Source organism: Barbus barbus (assembly GCF_936440315.1).
Source record: "Barbus barbus genome assembly, chromosome: 31".
NCBI classification, from domain to species: domain Eukaryota; kingdom Metazoa; phylum Chordata; class Actinopteri; order Cypriniformes; family Cyprinidae; genus Barbus; species Barbus barbus.
Genome location: NC_136759.1, coordinates 13,123,034 through 13,139,628, shown reverse-complemented (window position 1 = coordinate 13,139,628; position 16,595 = coordinate 13,123,034). Strand labels below are relative to the sequence as shown.

At 38.7% G+C, this 16,595-nt stretch overlaps 1 protein-coding gene across 1 annotated transcript; it reads left to right on the top strand.

Moving 5' to 3' along the window:
- Window positions 1-625: 625 nt before the first annotated feature.
- On the top strand, window positions 626-16,297 carry slc13a5b (solute carrier family 13 member 5b; the record flags this gene model as incomplete). The annotated part of the gene is made up of 12 exons (XM_079387104.1): window positions 626-727; window positions 4,157-4,285; window positions 4,393-4,529; window positions 4,645-4,850; window positions 5,859-6,030; window positions 6,105-6,227; window positions 6,308-6,520; window positions 6,714-6,820; window positions 6,922-7,043; window positions 15,152-15,313; window positions 15,696-15,833; window positions 16,172-16,297. 12 exons carry the CDS (start codon window positions 626-628, stop codon window positions 16,295-16,297), a joined length of 1,737 nt encoding a protein of 578 aa, XP_079243230.1.
- Between the last annotated feature and the right edge of the window lie 298 nt (window positions 16,298-16,595).

Sequence of the window (16,595 nt, the reverse complement as noted above, 5' to 3'; positions counted from 1 at the left end):
TTAATTACGGTATAAATTGAGCAAAATCTATAATATGCTGTTTTATGGCAGGTTAAATTGTACAGTATGCATTCCAGACTTTAAGGTACATGTCTATACAAAAAATAAATAAATAAATAAAAAATGTACTTTCAAAAATACAGTAAATATTTACTAGTGAAAAGTGTCAAAACTAGTCCCTTACTTCTAGCTTGATTATAACAAGAATTCATGGATCAACATCCAAACTAAACATTTGAGTACATGGATTTATTTCATCTTAAACATAAAAAAAACACAGTTGAATAAAACTTTTGTAACCATTTTCGTTCAAGATGTTAATATAGCTAATAAATAAACACAGGTCTATAACAATGATAAATGGCATCTACACTTCTGCTCAATCTCAACAGCCCAGAAACAGCAGCTACTTCCTTACAGTATCATCAAGTTCTAAAGATAAGAATATGATTTCAAAGCTGGCTGTGTGCAGGAGTCTGTAATAATAATTGCTTTTTCTCTCTCACTCTCCCTCACTCACTCTCTCTCTCTCTCTCTCTCTCACTCCACCCCAGAGAGCAGGTTAAAAGGACGTGTCCAACACTGTTAAACTTACTTTTTATGCACAAACTTTCTTTATTTTGAGATGATCCCAACACTAAAATCCATATGGAACTTGAAGAATGGGATAGTTCTTTTCTTCACTCCTTTGATTTTTCTTCCACTCCCAGTGGTCATCAACACAAGGGTATGTATTAAACAAAATTTCCACAAATTTTTAATTCAGTGCTTGAATTAAATGACTTGTTACACTTTACGCTTGTCTAATTACTTCTTTTATGTAGATTTTGTATGTTTTTGTCTGAGGATATAATTGTTAGTTTTTATGCACCTGTCAAACACTGTATAAACGCAGTTTAATACAAATTCTGTGTTTAATACATGGGGACTATATTCATACCCTGAGGCCTCCATGGATTCATTGTGCCTCAAATTTGTTTTTTTTAACCCTTTGTCATTGTGTATGTTCAAGCGTGGGAACACATAAGTCTAAATTCCTGAGTCAATGTGTTATGGTCATGACCCTCATGTGCATATTTGAGACAGTGCTAATATTAACTGCTCCCATTGACAGTTAGATCAAAAATGACCTCTCGAAAAAATCCTTATTGCCAGGCCCATACTCTCAAAAACAGTTACAGTGATGCAACAGTGATGCAATAGAAGAATCACTTTTGGCTCCCCAAAGGAACTTTCAGTGAATTATGATTAGTGTAAAGAACATTTTAAAAATCTAAAGAACCTTTTTCCTCTATAAAAGAGACTTTTGTACAATTAAAAAGTTCTGGGGATGTTAAAGGTTGTTCGTGGAACAATCGATGCCAATAAAGGGAAGGGAAGTGGTGTGTGGCCAAGTACGGTTACCCATACTTGGGATTTGTGCTCTATATTAACCCATCCAAGTGTACACACAGTAGTGAACATACACCCAGGGCAGTGGGCAGCCATTTATGCTGCGGCGCCCAGGGAGCAGTTGGGGGTTCGGTGCCTTGCTCAAGGGTCTCACCAAGTCATGGTATTGAAGGTGGAGAGAGTGTTGGTTATTCACTCCCCCCCACCTACAATCCCTGCTGGACCCGAGACTCGAACTCCTTCGGGTTACAAATTCAACTCTCTATCCATTAGGCCACAACAGTCCCTGAAGAACCAAAGACCATGTTTAACATATTAAACAGGGATATAAAACTACAACGCGGTCAAAAAGACAAAATAATAAACATAAAACAAAACTTCATTGCGTTCATTGAATCACAAGATACACTTTAGATACATTTCAGATCATGTAGGATAACATGAGTGCCACTGTCATTAAAATACTAAGACACTCTGTAATTTATTTTAATAATAAAAAAATAATAATTTCAATAAAATACCTTATTAGGAAGAAAAAACAACAACTTTGCCTCATGGTTTGTGTTTGCATTCCCCAACATGATCATCATGCTAATGATAGCTTGGCTCTAAGTATGAGCCTGATAGACAATTAATTTGGTACATTTCATCTTTGCTTTTTCCATTTTCCAAGCAAAATGTCATATCAAATACTAAAACATTTTGAAAAAATAAATAAATAAAATATGCATCACAAAATGTGTTGCAAATGAGGTGGGTGGTATCTAAACAGTTTAGATTTACACAAACTCAAAACTGGAAACAGGAATTTATCAGAACAACCAGGTTAAACTGAGAACTGACAAAGAACAGAAGAAAACACAGTGGCTTAAATACACTGAAACAAACCAGTGAACTAAATGAAGGTCCAAACACCATCAAAACCATGAGTAATCAATGAAACTAATGAAAACTGACTAAGGAAACTTATCTAGAAACTGTGAAAACTCAAAGTCCAACTAAAGCAAACACAAAACACAGATGACCTGTAACAGCCCCCCCCCCCCCCCCACACACACACACACACACAAGGAGGCACATCCCTGTGCCTTTAAAAAAAGGTCCAACAGAGAAGGGCAGGAGGGGTCTTAGATGGGGGGTGGGATACAGGACAGGCAGGGCCAGGGTGGAGGCGAAGGAAGAAGCAGCCAGGGTGGAGAATGAAGCAGTCAGAGCAAGGACGGAGTCAAATGTGGAAAAAGCCAGAATGGAACCCACAGCATAAGAACTAGGATGCAAGACCATGGCAGAGTCGAGGAAGGAAGGAGCCATGGTGGAGCCTTGCCAGGCAGAACCAGGGATACTACAGACTGAGACAGAGCCAAAGTAGGTGGAGAACCAGGAGAACCAGCTGAGGAGACGGAGACCCGGAGTGACAGTGGAGACCTGGAGGGCCACGGTAGAGCTGCAATTGGCAGGCAAGGGCGGAGCTAGAGGGAGTAAAGACGAAGATGAAGCTGGAGGGAACGGGGAGCCCGACAGAGCCAAAGTGATGTAGGGACGAGGCAGATCCAGAGGAGTGGAAGACTATGGTGGAGGTAGGTTGACAACTGACCAAGATGTAGCTGGAGGGACAAGGGGGCCCGTTGGAGTCAGAGAATTGACAGAATCTGGTGGAGGCAAGGGAGTGTGGAGCCAAGGAGGCACTGAAGGCTGAGGTGGAGTCCAGGGCTTGGAGGACTAAGGTGGAGCCATAGGACCGACATCCCAGAACAGAGATGGAGACTGAGATCTGAGGCTCATCCACATTGCAAAGTGGAGAACATAGAGCCGAGGAGCTGGAGGGAACCATCGGGGGCAGTGCCAAACCATGACAATGTATTCTGCCATGCCAAACCATGTACGCAGCAGCCTATGCTTGCTTTAGTTAAAAATAACAGCGTTTTGTGAACGTTGATGCTTTAATAACAAATATTTATCAGGAGCCTTTATGCTGGGATTTCATGTAAATTTTATGGATGTAGCCACAGAAAAAGGTAACGTAACTAGTAATGTTACTAATTACTTTTAAAATAAAGTAATCAGAACAGTAACGTGATTACTTTTAAAATCAGTAATTTAATTACATTTTCAGAGTAACTTGCCCAACACTGCTCTCATGGATGGTAAGGGGGAACCATTATGAAGGAGTACCCACTCTACGTACTCCATAAAAGTCCCTAAAGACTCAGGCAAGCACAGTCTCGTTTTTGCATTGAGGCTTGTCCGGAAACCACACACAGGCAGTTATCATCATAAGGGATGAGATGGTAAAGGTCCAGAAACTCCTGTGTGTGCCTCTTTAGGGACTGGTTTCCCAGCGAGAGGAGGAGGATTATTTTTGCTGCTAGATCCATCCTTTGGGATCAGTTATTCTGTCACAAAATGGTTACAAATAAGGATGAGGTGAATACAGCAGTTTAGATTTATTTACACAATCTCAAAACTGGAAACAGGAACTGAACAGAACAACCAGGCTAAACACAACAAGAACTGACAAAGAATAGAAGCAAACACAGGGCTTAAATACACTGAATCAACCCAGTCAACTAAATGAACAGCAGGTGCAAACACTAACAAAAACATGAGTAACCAGAAATAGATGAAAACTGATCTAGAAACAGTGAAAACTCAAAGTCTAACTAAAGCAAACACAAAACACAGATACCCATAACAACATGTCCCCAAAATATGTCCATAATCATACTAGCATGCAGTTTTGAAAGAGCACGTTTCCATCTTCCAGGAGGCCAGCTGTGCCTATGTGATCATACTGATGGCAGTTTACTGGTGTACTGAGGCTCTTCCTTTAGCTGTCACTTCACTGCTACCTGCTGTCCTCTTCCCCATGCTTGGCACCATGCAGTCCAAAATGGTAAGTTGGTTTTAGTATTTCCGGTTAAGAAAAGCATAAAATTATTTAGAGATGAACAACAAAAAAAGCACATATCAAAAAGCTAAGACTCTGATTTTGTTCTCTAGGTGTGTATGCAATACCTGAAGGACACTAACATGTTATTTGTGGGTGGACTGATGGTCGCTGTGGCAGTTGAGCACTGGAACCTGCACAAACGCATCGCCCTTAGAGTGCTTCTCATTGTTGGGGTGCGTCCAGCGCTGTAAGTTAAACCCTGTAATGGGTACAGTCATTGATAGGTTGTTAAATCCAATCTTTACTCGTATAGATTTCACATTTGTATTCACATTCTGATTGCTTCCTTTGTATTAATACAGCCTGATGCTGGGCTTCATGGGGGTGACAGCTTTCCTCTCCATGTGGATCAGTAACACAGCTACTACGGCCATGATGGTCCCCATAGTGCAGGCTGTGCTGGAACAGCTGAACAAACAGGAGATAGAGTCATCACAGACGACCTGCGGTGAGGAACGGCCCCAGGCCCCTGAGGCGGAATACAAACAGACGGCAAAAGACACAGAAGGTCAGGCGAAGAATTGTTTATGAAGTTCATGCAATAAGATGTATTTTAGCGGTACATATAGTACCGTTCAAGTTTGGGGTCAGTAAAAAAAAAAAAAAAAAAAAAAAAAAAAAGAATTGAAAGAAATTAGTACTTTTATTTAGCAAGGGAGCATTAAATTGTGGAAAAATTATGGAAAATTATTTAAAAAAATTTCATCTTATCTTTTAGAATTTGTTTCTTGCAATTCAGAGAGAATGAAAGTCAGAATTATGAGATACAAACACAGAATTCTGAATTTATCTTTCAGAATTATATCTGGCAATTCTGACTTCTCTGAATTCTGAGTTCCCATCTCACAATTCTGAAAGGTAAAAAAAGGTAATTGTGACTTTATGTCACAATTCAGATTTTTTTCTCTCAATTGTGATTTTATATCAAACAATTCAGAATTTAGCTTATTTCTCACAATAACTCACAATAGTAAGATAAAAGGTTGTGATTACTGATTATAAAGTAATGATTATAAAGATAAAAAAAATTATATTTCAAACAAACAAATTCTATTTATCAAAGAATCCTGAAAACAACAACAACAAAACATGCAGCATGGTATCCATTAAAAGCATCACATTTTCAACATTAAAAGAAGAACTGTTTCTTGAGCACCAAATCAGCAACAAAAAAAAATAAAAAACAATAAAAAAAAATCAGCTTTGGTATAAATCACAGGTATAAATTACATTTTAATTGCAATAATATTTTACAGCATTACTGATTTAATGTTGTGTGTTTTTGCAACCTTGGTGAGCAAAGTGACTTCTTGGTGACTTCTTTTAAAAACATCCAAATAACTTACTGACCACAAACTGTTGAACTGTAAGTTATGAGAGTAATGTATCATGTTTTTTAAACTTTTATCCCCCAGCAGGGATTTTTCTCACCATTTCACCAACCCCACATTTTTGAACACTATAGTAGTTTTCATTTCGAGACACAATTTTCATTTTTAGATTCCCTATTTCTTAGTGGTGCTACGCATGCTGGATGTTTCACCAGAGGCCAAACAAAAGGAATCAGCAGAGAAGCGGCTCATGGCTAAAGGAATGACTCTGTGTGTGTGTTATGCGGCCAGCATTGGGGGAACGGCCACACTCACAGGCACTGGACCTAACCTAGTACTGAAGGGTCAGATGAACCAGTGAGTACTGAATAAACACTTCACTTCTACCATTTTGTTTCAAGAAACTGAACCCTTTCATTTATTTCCCTCAGATTATTTCCTGACAATGGTGATGTCATCAACTTTGCCTCATGGTTTGGGTTTGCCTTCCCCAACATGATCATCATGCTGACGATAGCTTGGCTCTATCTTCAGTTCATTTTCATGGGATTCAAGTATGATAGATAATTGATCTGTTACATTTCACATTTTCTTTTTCCACTCCTTTAATGAAGTGCTTTATTCATGTCTCCAGCATAAGGAAGACATGGGGATGTGGGGCAGTAAAGTCAGAGAAGGAAATAGCCGCCTATAACGTGATCCGGGAGCAGCATCTTCAGCTGGGGCCGATGTGTTTTGGAGAACTCAGCGTTCTGGCTCTCTTCAGTTTGCTTGTAGCACTGTGGTTTACTCGAGATCCTGGATTTGTAACAGGCTGGGCAACACACACCTTTAACACTGAAGCAGAGTATGATTTACACTACAGGCTTAGATTGACAAATTTATTGCAAAATTGCAATTTATCAAAGTCACTAACCATATTAGTGATCAAAATAAATCAATAAAAATATGTATATTCATATTTAACAAGAGTATGTATGCAGGCAAAAATATTGGAATAATAATATGACTTTTTGGTGTTTAATATTCTGTATATTCAGATATGTGACAGATGCTACAGTTGCAGTCTTCATTGCCCTGTTGCTTTTCATTCTGCCATCTAAACCACCCCGGCTTTGCTTCTGGTCATCAACAGGCTCTGAAACAGGTAAGAAGAATTTCACACAATGAAAAGATCTACACAGAAGACTCAGAGAGTTTGGATCTACTGTTCTGGTTTGGTTTGACTCGCTGTATATTCATTTACAGAGCCTCAACTCTCTTCTGAGCCCAGTCCAGCCCTGCTCTCCTGGAAAGTAGCTCAAAAGAAGTTACCCTGGAACATAGTTTTGCTCCTAGGTGGAGGATTTGCCCTGGCCAAAGGTAGCGAGGTGAGAGCACTCAATGAAAAAGGAATGTCTCTGCTTTAAAATCATAATTATTGTTTCTCTAAACTGTTATGAAGATAATCGTTTAAATTGTGGCTGTCATTTGAGAAATTGGCTTCTAAAGTGTGCAAACAATTTTCAGACATTTTTGACAGAAGATTCATTCAAATATACTTAAATTACAGGATAAATAAAATTACAATGCATTTATAAGAGTGCGTCTATATAACACTACATTTACAATAGTGGCAATATGCTTATAAATCGGTCACATTCATGAAATTTAGCAGGGAAAAGGGCTCTATTGTCCATTGTCAATAGTGTAGGAATGCATGCAGCATGGCCCACATGGATATCACTTCCCAAGCAGCTTTCTGTTTGTCAATGAAGCAAATTCGCATGACCAACTTGAGCCAATGCAAAATCTATGTGGCGAAATGTTTTCCATCACACATGGATTTCTATTGAAATGACTGGATTTCGAATGTAAAATTTTAAAAGCGCAGCACTGGTTTGTTTACAGCAGTGAAGGAAACGCGTATCGCTGCTGTTAGCGCCACCTGCTGTCAGTGAGTGAATTTGCCTTCTCATTCAGCCCGTCTGCTGTTTTTGTTTTGTTCAGGTCTTTTATGTAACATTTCACAAATGTCAGACCATTCTGTTTAGTTATAAATTAAAAAAAATATTCAATCTAATTTACATCAAAATCTGCTCAAGCAATATGCATATTTGTTTGGATCGTGATTAAAATTCAGTGGTTCTGCAACTGTTTGATGTATTCTGATTAATATAAAGGCACAGTCAGGGACAAACCACGATAAACTGTCAAACCACCAGAATCCTAAATCCTTTTTTTCATCAAATCGCCCAACACTATCTCATACTTTATTCTGATAATAAAAAAAACATTACTAATTACTTAAAACATACTGATGTGTTGACTGTAATCATCTTTATGATGTTTGGTCCAGCATCCTCCTCAGTCACTTTAAAAGCAAAGTTCTCTCAATTTAAGTTTGATTTGAAACCACATGTTAAAAATCTGGGCTATATTATAGATAGTCACCTTTAAATAGATAAGCAAGTTAATTCAATTGTTAGGTCAGGCTTTTTCCATCTTTGTCAAATCTCAAAAATAAAGTCATTTCTTAATTTTATGGACACAAAAAAGATTATTCATGCTTTTGAATAATCACTTAAGCGGGAGCACATTACGCCAGTACTTGCCTCCTTTCATTGGCTGCCTGTAAGATATAGGATTGATTTTAAAGTACTTATATTTGTTTATCAGTCAATTCATAAGTATGCTCCTACATACCTTTCTGACCTTATTTCAATTCATCAGCCCTCCAGAATGCTTAGGTCAGCGAATCAAATCCAACTTGTTGTGACTATCCTTAATCCATTGTCACATTAGCCACATCTTGGGTCTGCTGAGCGTTTAGACGCTTACTATGTCTGAAATTCCACGGAAAACCAGGTTGCATGTGCCATTCTTGTTGTTTATTGTAAACTTGATAAAAACAAACTAAAGAAACAGAGGTAATACAAGCTTAATGAAATCCAACAAGTTTTTTCCGCGCCACCAAACAGAAGGTAAGGTCTAAAGACCATGTGCTCCCAGCAGGCCACACTCCAGTAAGCCACACCCAGGCCTTTAAGCTTCTATTGTCCTGCAGAGGGGGCACATCTCCCAAAATTAAAGATTACAAAAATGATTACCAATACAAATCTTCAAACAAGGTAAACAAATGACTCCTACATAAACCGGCCCCTAATTGTATTTGGGCTATTTCAAAAACAATTACAAATGTTATTAAAGGGGCCATGCTATATACACATTATATGCATTTAAGTGCATAATAATAAAAAAAACAATACTTATCTTTGCTTGTTAATGGAGGAGAAGTTAATCTTGGCTTTCTAATAGCAAACATATCTTTTTTACGGGTCTTTCTAGGATGTTAGTTGGATTCTTACTTTGACAGTTCTAACAAGTCCATATCTGTCAGGCATGACCTCTTCGATTCTTCCCAGAATCCAAGAACCACGAGGGGCGGCAGAATCTACCACCAAAACTATATCACCAATCACAAAGTTTTTCCTTGTTTTATTCCATTTTTGTTTTTCTTGCATAAGAGGCAAGAACTCATGAATCCACCGTTTCCAAAATATGTCCGCTATGTACTGGACTTGCCTCCAACGGCGTCTTGCATACAGGTCTGTTTTGTGAAATAATCCAGGAGGAAAGATGGGATCAGATTTCAAGAGCAGAATGTGGTTTGGAGTGAGAGGCTCTAAATCTTGTGGATCCCCAGATACTGTCGATATTGGGCGACTATTTAAAATAGCCTCTACTTCACATAATACAGTACGCAATCCTTCTTCAGTCAAATTTTGTTGTTTTAAGATAGAGCGAAGCACTTGTTTTGTAGACCTGATCAGACGCTCCTACACTCCTCCACGGTGAGATGCTCCAGGGCAATTGAAACGCCATTCTACTCCACAATGACGTAAAGCCTTTTGAATGTAACTTTGATTGAGAGCAGCAAGGGCTTCCCTTAGTTCCTTTTCCGCACCCACAAAATTTGTGCCATTATCAGACCTTATGTGTTTTACTTGGCCTCTTCTACAAATGAAACGCCTAATAGCCTGGATACAGGAGTCTGTGTCAAGCGAATGAGCAACTTCAATATGAACAGCTCTGCTGGTCATACATGTAAATAATACTCCATAACGTTTCATTGTGGTTCGTCCTTTTTTAATTTCTATGGGTCCAAAATAATATACACCCACATTACTAAAAGGGGGCAAATCAGCAACCAATCTTTCTTGTGGTAAATCAGCCATCTTTTGTTGTCCTGTTTTGGCTCTATTTCTTCGGCACACAATGCAACTGGTTATAATTTTTCGTGCTGCAGAATTGGCATTGATGATCCAAAATCTTTTACGAAGTTCTGAGAGCATGAAACTTCTTCCTGCATGTCCCATTTTTTCATGTATATGTCTGAGAATTAAGGTGGATATATAGGTATGTTTGGGCAAAATGGCAGGATGCTTTACCTTTTCTGGAAGAGCAGCTCTAGATAGACATCCTCCTACACAAAGAATTCCATCTTTTAACATTGGATCAAGCCTGTAAATTGAACTCGCCTTTTTGACATTTCCTGATATCTTCTTGGAAATTTCTTCTGCAAAATGTTTTGCTTGAATGTACTGAATTATAGACTGCTCTGCCATCTCCAAGTCTGCAACATTTAGGTTTTGCTTACCCAGTAGGATCTTGTTCTGGTTGCTTCTTTGTTGTAATTCCTTTTCCATGCTTCGTGTAAATGGTTTTGAATGACTGACTGTAGAAGTTTGGTCCTTTCTTTTGAGAGCCAAGTCTTTTAAGATTTCTTTGGGCTTCAAGTACCAGGCTACTGTGATTTTAAGCTTTGTCCAACTTGAAAAATAGGACATTAATCTGTCTGTAGGGTTGATTTCATCTTGAGCAATTACATTCACTGTTGGACTTTTCTTCACCTCTGGATCATCTTCAGGCAGAGATGGCATTTCTCTAAGCTTTGCTGAGGACCAATCCCATTTTGTTCCCCAAAGGATGTCTGGACCATGAATCCATCTTTTATTTTGCAGGAACCTTTCTGCATTCTGACCTCTAGAGACGTCATCAGCAGGGTTAGTTTTTGTGTCCACAAATTTCCATTGTGATAATTTTGTGGCTTCTCTTATCAAAGAGACTCTGTTTGCAACAAAGGTGTGGAATCTTGTATGCTCGTTGGCTATATATTTTAGTACAGATTCACTGTCTGTCCAAAAAATGGAAGTTCCCAAGTTCAGTTGCAGTTCAGCTTTGATTACTTTGTCTACTTTAGTAGCCAGGACTGCTGCAGATAGCTCCAACCTGGGAATTGTCATCTTTTTCAGAGGGGCTACTCTGGATTTCCCCATCAGGAAGGTAACATGCACTGCATTTTGCTCATTGACGAGCCTCACATAACTCACAGTTCCATACCCTTTCTCACTTGCATCAGCAAAGTGTGCGCTTGTATATGCAAGCCAAAGTGTTTGGGTTTTATACACCTGCTTACTTGGAAATTGGTTATTTGCTTAAGGTCATCTTTTCACTTGACCCACTTATCATTTAAGCTCTTTGGTATTTCTTCATCCCAGCCGATATTTATTCTGCAAAGTTCTTGTAACAGCAGCTTGGCAGGTAGAGTAAAAGGAGCAAGAAACCCAAGAGGGTCATAAATTGAGTTTACGGTAGACAATATTCCTCTTCTGGTATGTGCCTGTGGTTGGATTGTGACATTGAATGTAAAATTATCACTTTCCATGCACCAATACATTCCCAGTGCTCGCTCAAGTGGAAGTTTGTCTTTGTCCAAGTCTAAGTTTCTTACTTCCTTGGTTTGATCAGGTTCTGGAATGCTGTACAACACCGATCGACTGTTGCTTACCCATTTGGAAAGGTGAAATCCTCCTCTTTCACAAGCAGCTGTTAAATCTTGGATAAGCAAGATTGCTTCTTCCTCATTGGCTACAGACTTCAAACAGTCATCCACATAGAAATTAAACAAGATTGTGTTAATTACTTCAGGCCTATAGTACTGCTTGTTCTCCTCAGCTGTTTTCCTGAGTGCATAACTTGCACAACTAGGTGAAGATACGGCTCCAAAGATATGTACTGTCATCCGATACTCTAAGGGGGTAAGACTTACATCACCTCCTGGCCACCAGAGAAATCGTAAGAAGTCAACATGCTCTTCAGCCACCTTTACCTGGTGAAACATCGCATCAATGTCACCCATAATCCCAACTGGCTCCTGACAAAATCTCATCAAGACTCCTGTGAGTCTGTTCGTAAGATCAGGGCCTTGAAGCAACTCAGAATTGAGAGGTACCCTTGAACAAGGCTCCACAATCAAACACTACCCTTAACTTATTTTTCTTTGGATGGTATACCCCATGATGGGGTATACCATCATGTTGTTTTTGTTGACAGGCATGGAAGTTTGAGTATACACATTTGGAAGGGTAATAAAATTGTTCTCACATAATGCACTCACTTCCAAACCAGATATCACATGACTAACCATAGTCTTCTCTTGATTTATCGTTCGCAGTAAAAAAATGTTTTTCCTTCCAGTCATGCCAAGTTGATTCATGAGAGATGTAGTACAAAATGTGGCAGAGCTACCAAAATCCAGAAATGCATAGGTTTGTACTATTTTGCTCCCATTGTTAGCTTTCACTTTGACTGGCACAATTGCTAATACCTCTTCCTTTCTACCGGCACCAATATGACCACAAGTGTTGGAAGAAATTGTCTGATTGGCATCAAGCGGTTGTTCTGTAGTTCCTAACCCTTTATCCACTTTTCTAATGTGAAGCACCGTGGGGTGTTTCTGATTGCAGATTTTACAGGTTTCACGTTTTGTGCATGCTTTACTTTTGTGACCTTGAATAAGACATCCAAAACATATTCCTTTTTCTTTTATGAATTGGATTTTGTCTTTATGCGTTTTCTTTTTAAACTGAGGACAATCATCCAACACATGGCCATTTGTACAAAACAGGCAGAAAGGCATTGTAGGGTTAAGAATTTTGTACTGTGAGTTTTCAGCAGATTTTGTTACACTGCCCACAGTGGTGGCAAAACTACTGCTAGAAGATTTAGGATTGAAAGTCTTAACTGTAGACTTTGGCTTTGCCACGTTTCGATTAGTTGGATCTTGGATATTACCAAACACAGCGTCTGTTAATATTTTGACTTGCCTTTCAATGAACTTGACCAAGTCAGGAAATCTGACTCTGTAGTTTGCTCCATCTTGAAGTTCAGAGACTTTTTTCTCTAAGCTTGTATGGAAACTTGGATACCAGAGATTTTAGATTGGAAGATCCAACTCTTCCATGAATGCTATCTCCTCCATAACATTACAGCATCCTCTGAGGTACAGTCCAAATGATTGCAGAGCCCTTGGATCCTCTGCTTTGACAGCTGGCCATGACAAGGCCTTATCAATGTAAGCATTAGAGATCTTGAATTCACTGCCAAAATGCTCTTTAAGAAGGGCTTTGGCTCTTATATACCCTCTTGCAGGGTCCATATGAAGACAAGTTTTTACCAATTCCTTTGGTTGCCCCCTTGTGTATTGTTCTAGAAAATACAGTCTGTCTTGTGCATCATCCACCTTGCATTCAATAACATGTTCAAAACATCTCATAAATGCTCTAAACTCCAAAGGATCACCATCAACGATTTTCACTTCTTTTGAAGGCAAAGAAGACAGAAGTGTTTGCTTGATGAGAGATGATGCGATATTATTTTGCTTTTGTAGAATACTATACAATGCTGAATCTTGCTTAGATGCTGCGGCATCTTGAGGTGTTGGGCGTTTTTTCCTTGACCTGTGAGCTTGAGTCTGCACAAAAGTAGTTTGAGACTCCGCTTCAGATTCAGAAGTCTGATCAGTATTGTATGCAGGATCAAATCTCATTCCTTTTGAAAAAACTGGGCGGGTTTTCATACGAGTGGATGGATGTGAACTTACATCTAAGATGTCTGAACCAGCCTTGACATCCACTGGAGGAACCTTTTTTGACTTCAGGGTCTCTAGATTCTTTGAAGAAAGGGGTTCTTCATGATGTAAGCCTTGGATATCCACTTTGACCCTTACTGATTCCTGCTCCTCTTCAATTATCTGAGTTTTTGAAACAGAAATTTTGTGCGCCCTTTTAAAGTAATCCTCCATTCCATCCACATGTGCTACCTTAAATTCTTCCAATAATTCTTTATATTTCACCAAACTTTGTCTTACTTCATCAGAGTTCAACCTATCCTCCAACAATTCTTTGATGATGTTTGATCTGCGTGTTAGCTGTGCTAATCTTGCTCTTCTATTTGTCCGCATCTGATTAATTTCATCCATATTTTGTACAGAGTTTTCACAGCCCAAATCACTCTGTTCCATGGCTTCCTTATCAGCAGTCTCAGACATATTTGCATCAAGAAAATCTTAAACTCTTTTAGAAAAATACCTTCTTTGAAAAAACTTGGAACAGCACATGTCCTTTGCTTCACAAGTTCTTTCCAAATTTCTTCTAACCTTTCCGAGCTTCCAAGGTTTGTAAGCATCCCTTTCCAAATTCTTTCAAACTATTTTAATCCAATATAATGATTGCTTGCAGTTAAAATTGCAAACTCTACATACCAAACTCGAAGCATGCTTTATCCCAGTCTTCACTGCTCAATCCAAGGAAATCCAAATAATCCCCTTGGTGCTTCCAAAGCAGGGTCTTTAGACTGTTGTTGTAACTATCCTTAATCCATTGTCACATTAGCCACATCTTGGGTCTGCTGAGCGTTTAGACGCTTACTATGTCTGAAATTCCACGGAAAACCAGGTTGCATGTGCCATTCTTGTTGTTTATTGTAAACTTGATAAAAACAAACTAAAGAAACAGAGGTAATACAAGCTTAATGAAATCCAACAAGTTTTTTCCGAGCCACCAAACAGAAGGTAAGGTCTAAAGACCATGTGCTCCCAGCAGGCCACACTCCAGTAAGCCACACCCAGGCCTTTAAGCTTCTATTGTCCTGCAGAGGGGGCACATCTCCCAAAATTAAAGATTACAAAAATGATTACCAATACAAATCTTCAAACAAGGTAAACAAATGGCTCCTACACAACTAAAGGTGCCTAGATCTAGACTTAAACATAGGGGTGATAGAGCATATAGCCGGTCCCAGTCTTTGGAATAGTTTACCACAATACATCAGATCCGTACCCACTTTGTCTATTTTCAAGCATAAACTTAAAGATGACTTTTTCTCTCTTGCTTTTAAATAATGTGTATATACAGTATGTGACCTTTTGTTCTTTCTTCTTTTAACTGTGTGTTAGGGTTATATTGGTTTCTTTGTGTTGGCATTTGGTTTTATCTTTGAATTGTAAAGCACCTTGGACAATAAACATTGTAATTATATGGTGCTATATAAATAAAAAGACTAAGACTAAGAAAATGGTGAAAAAACTACCATAATTTTATTTATTTACTCCATTTGTGATCTGCATCTGACTTCATATATTTCTTTTGTATCTCAGGAGTCAGGTCTGTCCAGATGGATGGGAAACCAGTTGACTCCCCTACATAGCATCCCTCCCTGGGCCATTGTTATCATCCTGTGCCTCTTGATTGCCATTTTCACTGAGTGTACCAGCAATGTGGCCACAGCTACCTTATTTCTTCCTGTCCTTGCTTCTATGGTAAGACCTGTATATAAAACCAGCTGTAAAATTCTGATATTTACCAAGTAATAGATCCCCAGAAGATGAGAAAAAATACAATGAAATATGATAATCATATCTGAACGCATCATTTTAGGCAGGTGCTTAAATTCTTGGAATAGCATCATCTGTGAAGTTGTATTGCTCACCAGCTGAGCAAGGCTTCACTGAAAGTCGGCCTCCGTGCAGACATGACTCACCGTTTGTTATAATCTTTAAGAATTACAGCCCAATTACAGACACTTTGTGATAAGCTTAGAAAACACACACTTACATCAGAGACGTATGAGTCAGCTCTGTCCACAATTAAATCTTGTTTTCTGCTGTATAAGTACGTTAGACATTTCTGTTTCTGTTTCAGTCTCAATCGGTTGGAATCAACCCTCTTTACATCATGGTGCCATGCACACTCAGTGCATCCTTTGCATTTATGTTACCTGTGGCAACTCCACCAAACGCTATAGTATTTTCCTATGGATACCTCAAGGTTTCAGACATGGTGAGTTCCAGAATCTGGAAACCAATTTTATTCCATACAGAAAAAAAGCCTCTTCTGGTGTTCTCAGCCCAAGTGGCAATTTCAGCCTATTTCCATATTCAAAGTGTGTTTAAAAACTCATCATAATACAGAGGAACCAGTTTACAAGATCAGCTGCCAGACATCAATCATTTATAAGTAGTTATGTCAGTGATGTAGCATTGTTAAAACAAATGTGGCCCCATATATAGACAAACCACAAGTCATTTTACCACTTCTAAAAGATTTTCCTTCCCAGCTGCTCCAGTGACCAATAAACTCACTCAGTGATACTTAACATTTTGTTTTTGTTTTTTCAGGCAAAAACTGGTATAATGATGAATATCATAGGAATTTTCTGCATCACCTTATCCATCAACACCTGGGGCAAGGCCATGTTCAACCTAGACTCTTTTCCTGCATGGGCCAACCAAACAGTAATATGACAGACAGTACAAGGCCGAACGAAAACCAGCAAGCTGTTTATTTTCTTCACATCATTCTCATAAATGTCATGGATCAAGGCTGCAGCAGAGAGAAAATGAAATCTTCCATGTCTTGCAGGACTATTTTGCACACTCATAACCTCTTTCATTTAAAGATCTACAGTAACTAACTAAGCAGCAGGATAGACTACAGTACATTCAAATGTTTGGGGCTCTTACGATGTTTTTAATATTTTTGAAATCTCTTTTGCTCATCAAAAATGCATAAAAAATCTGAATAAAAAATACAATAAATGAA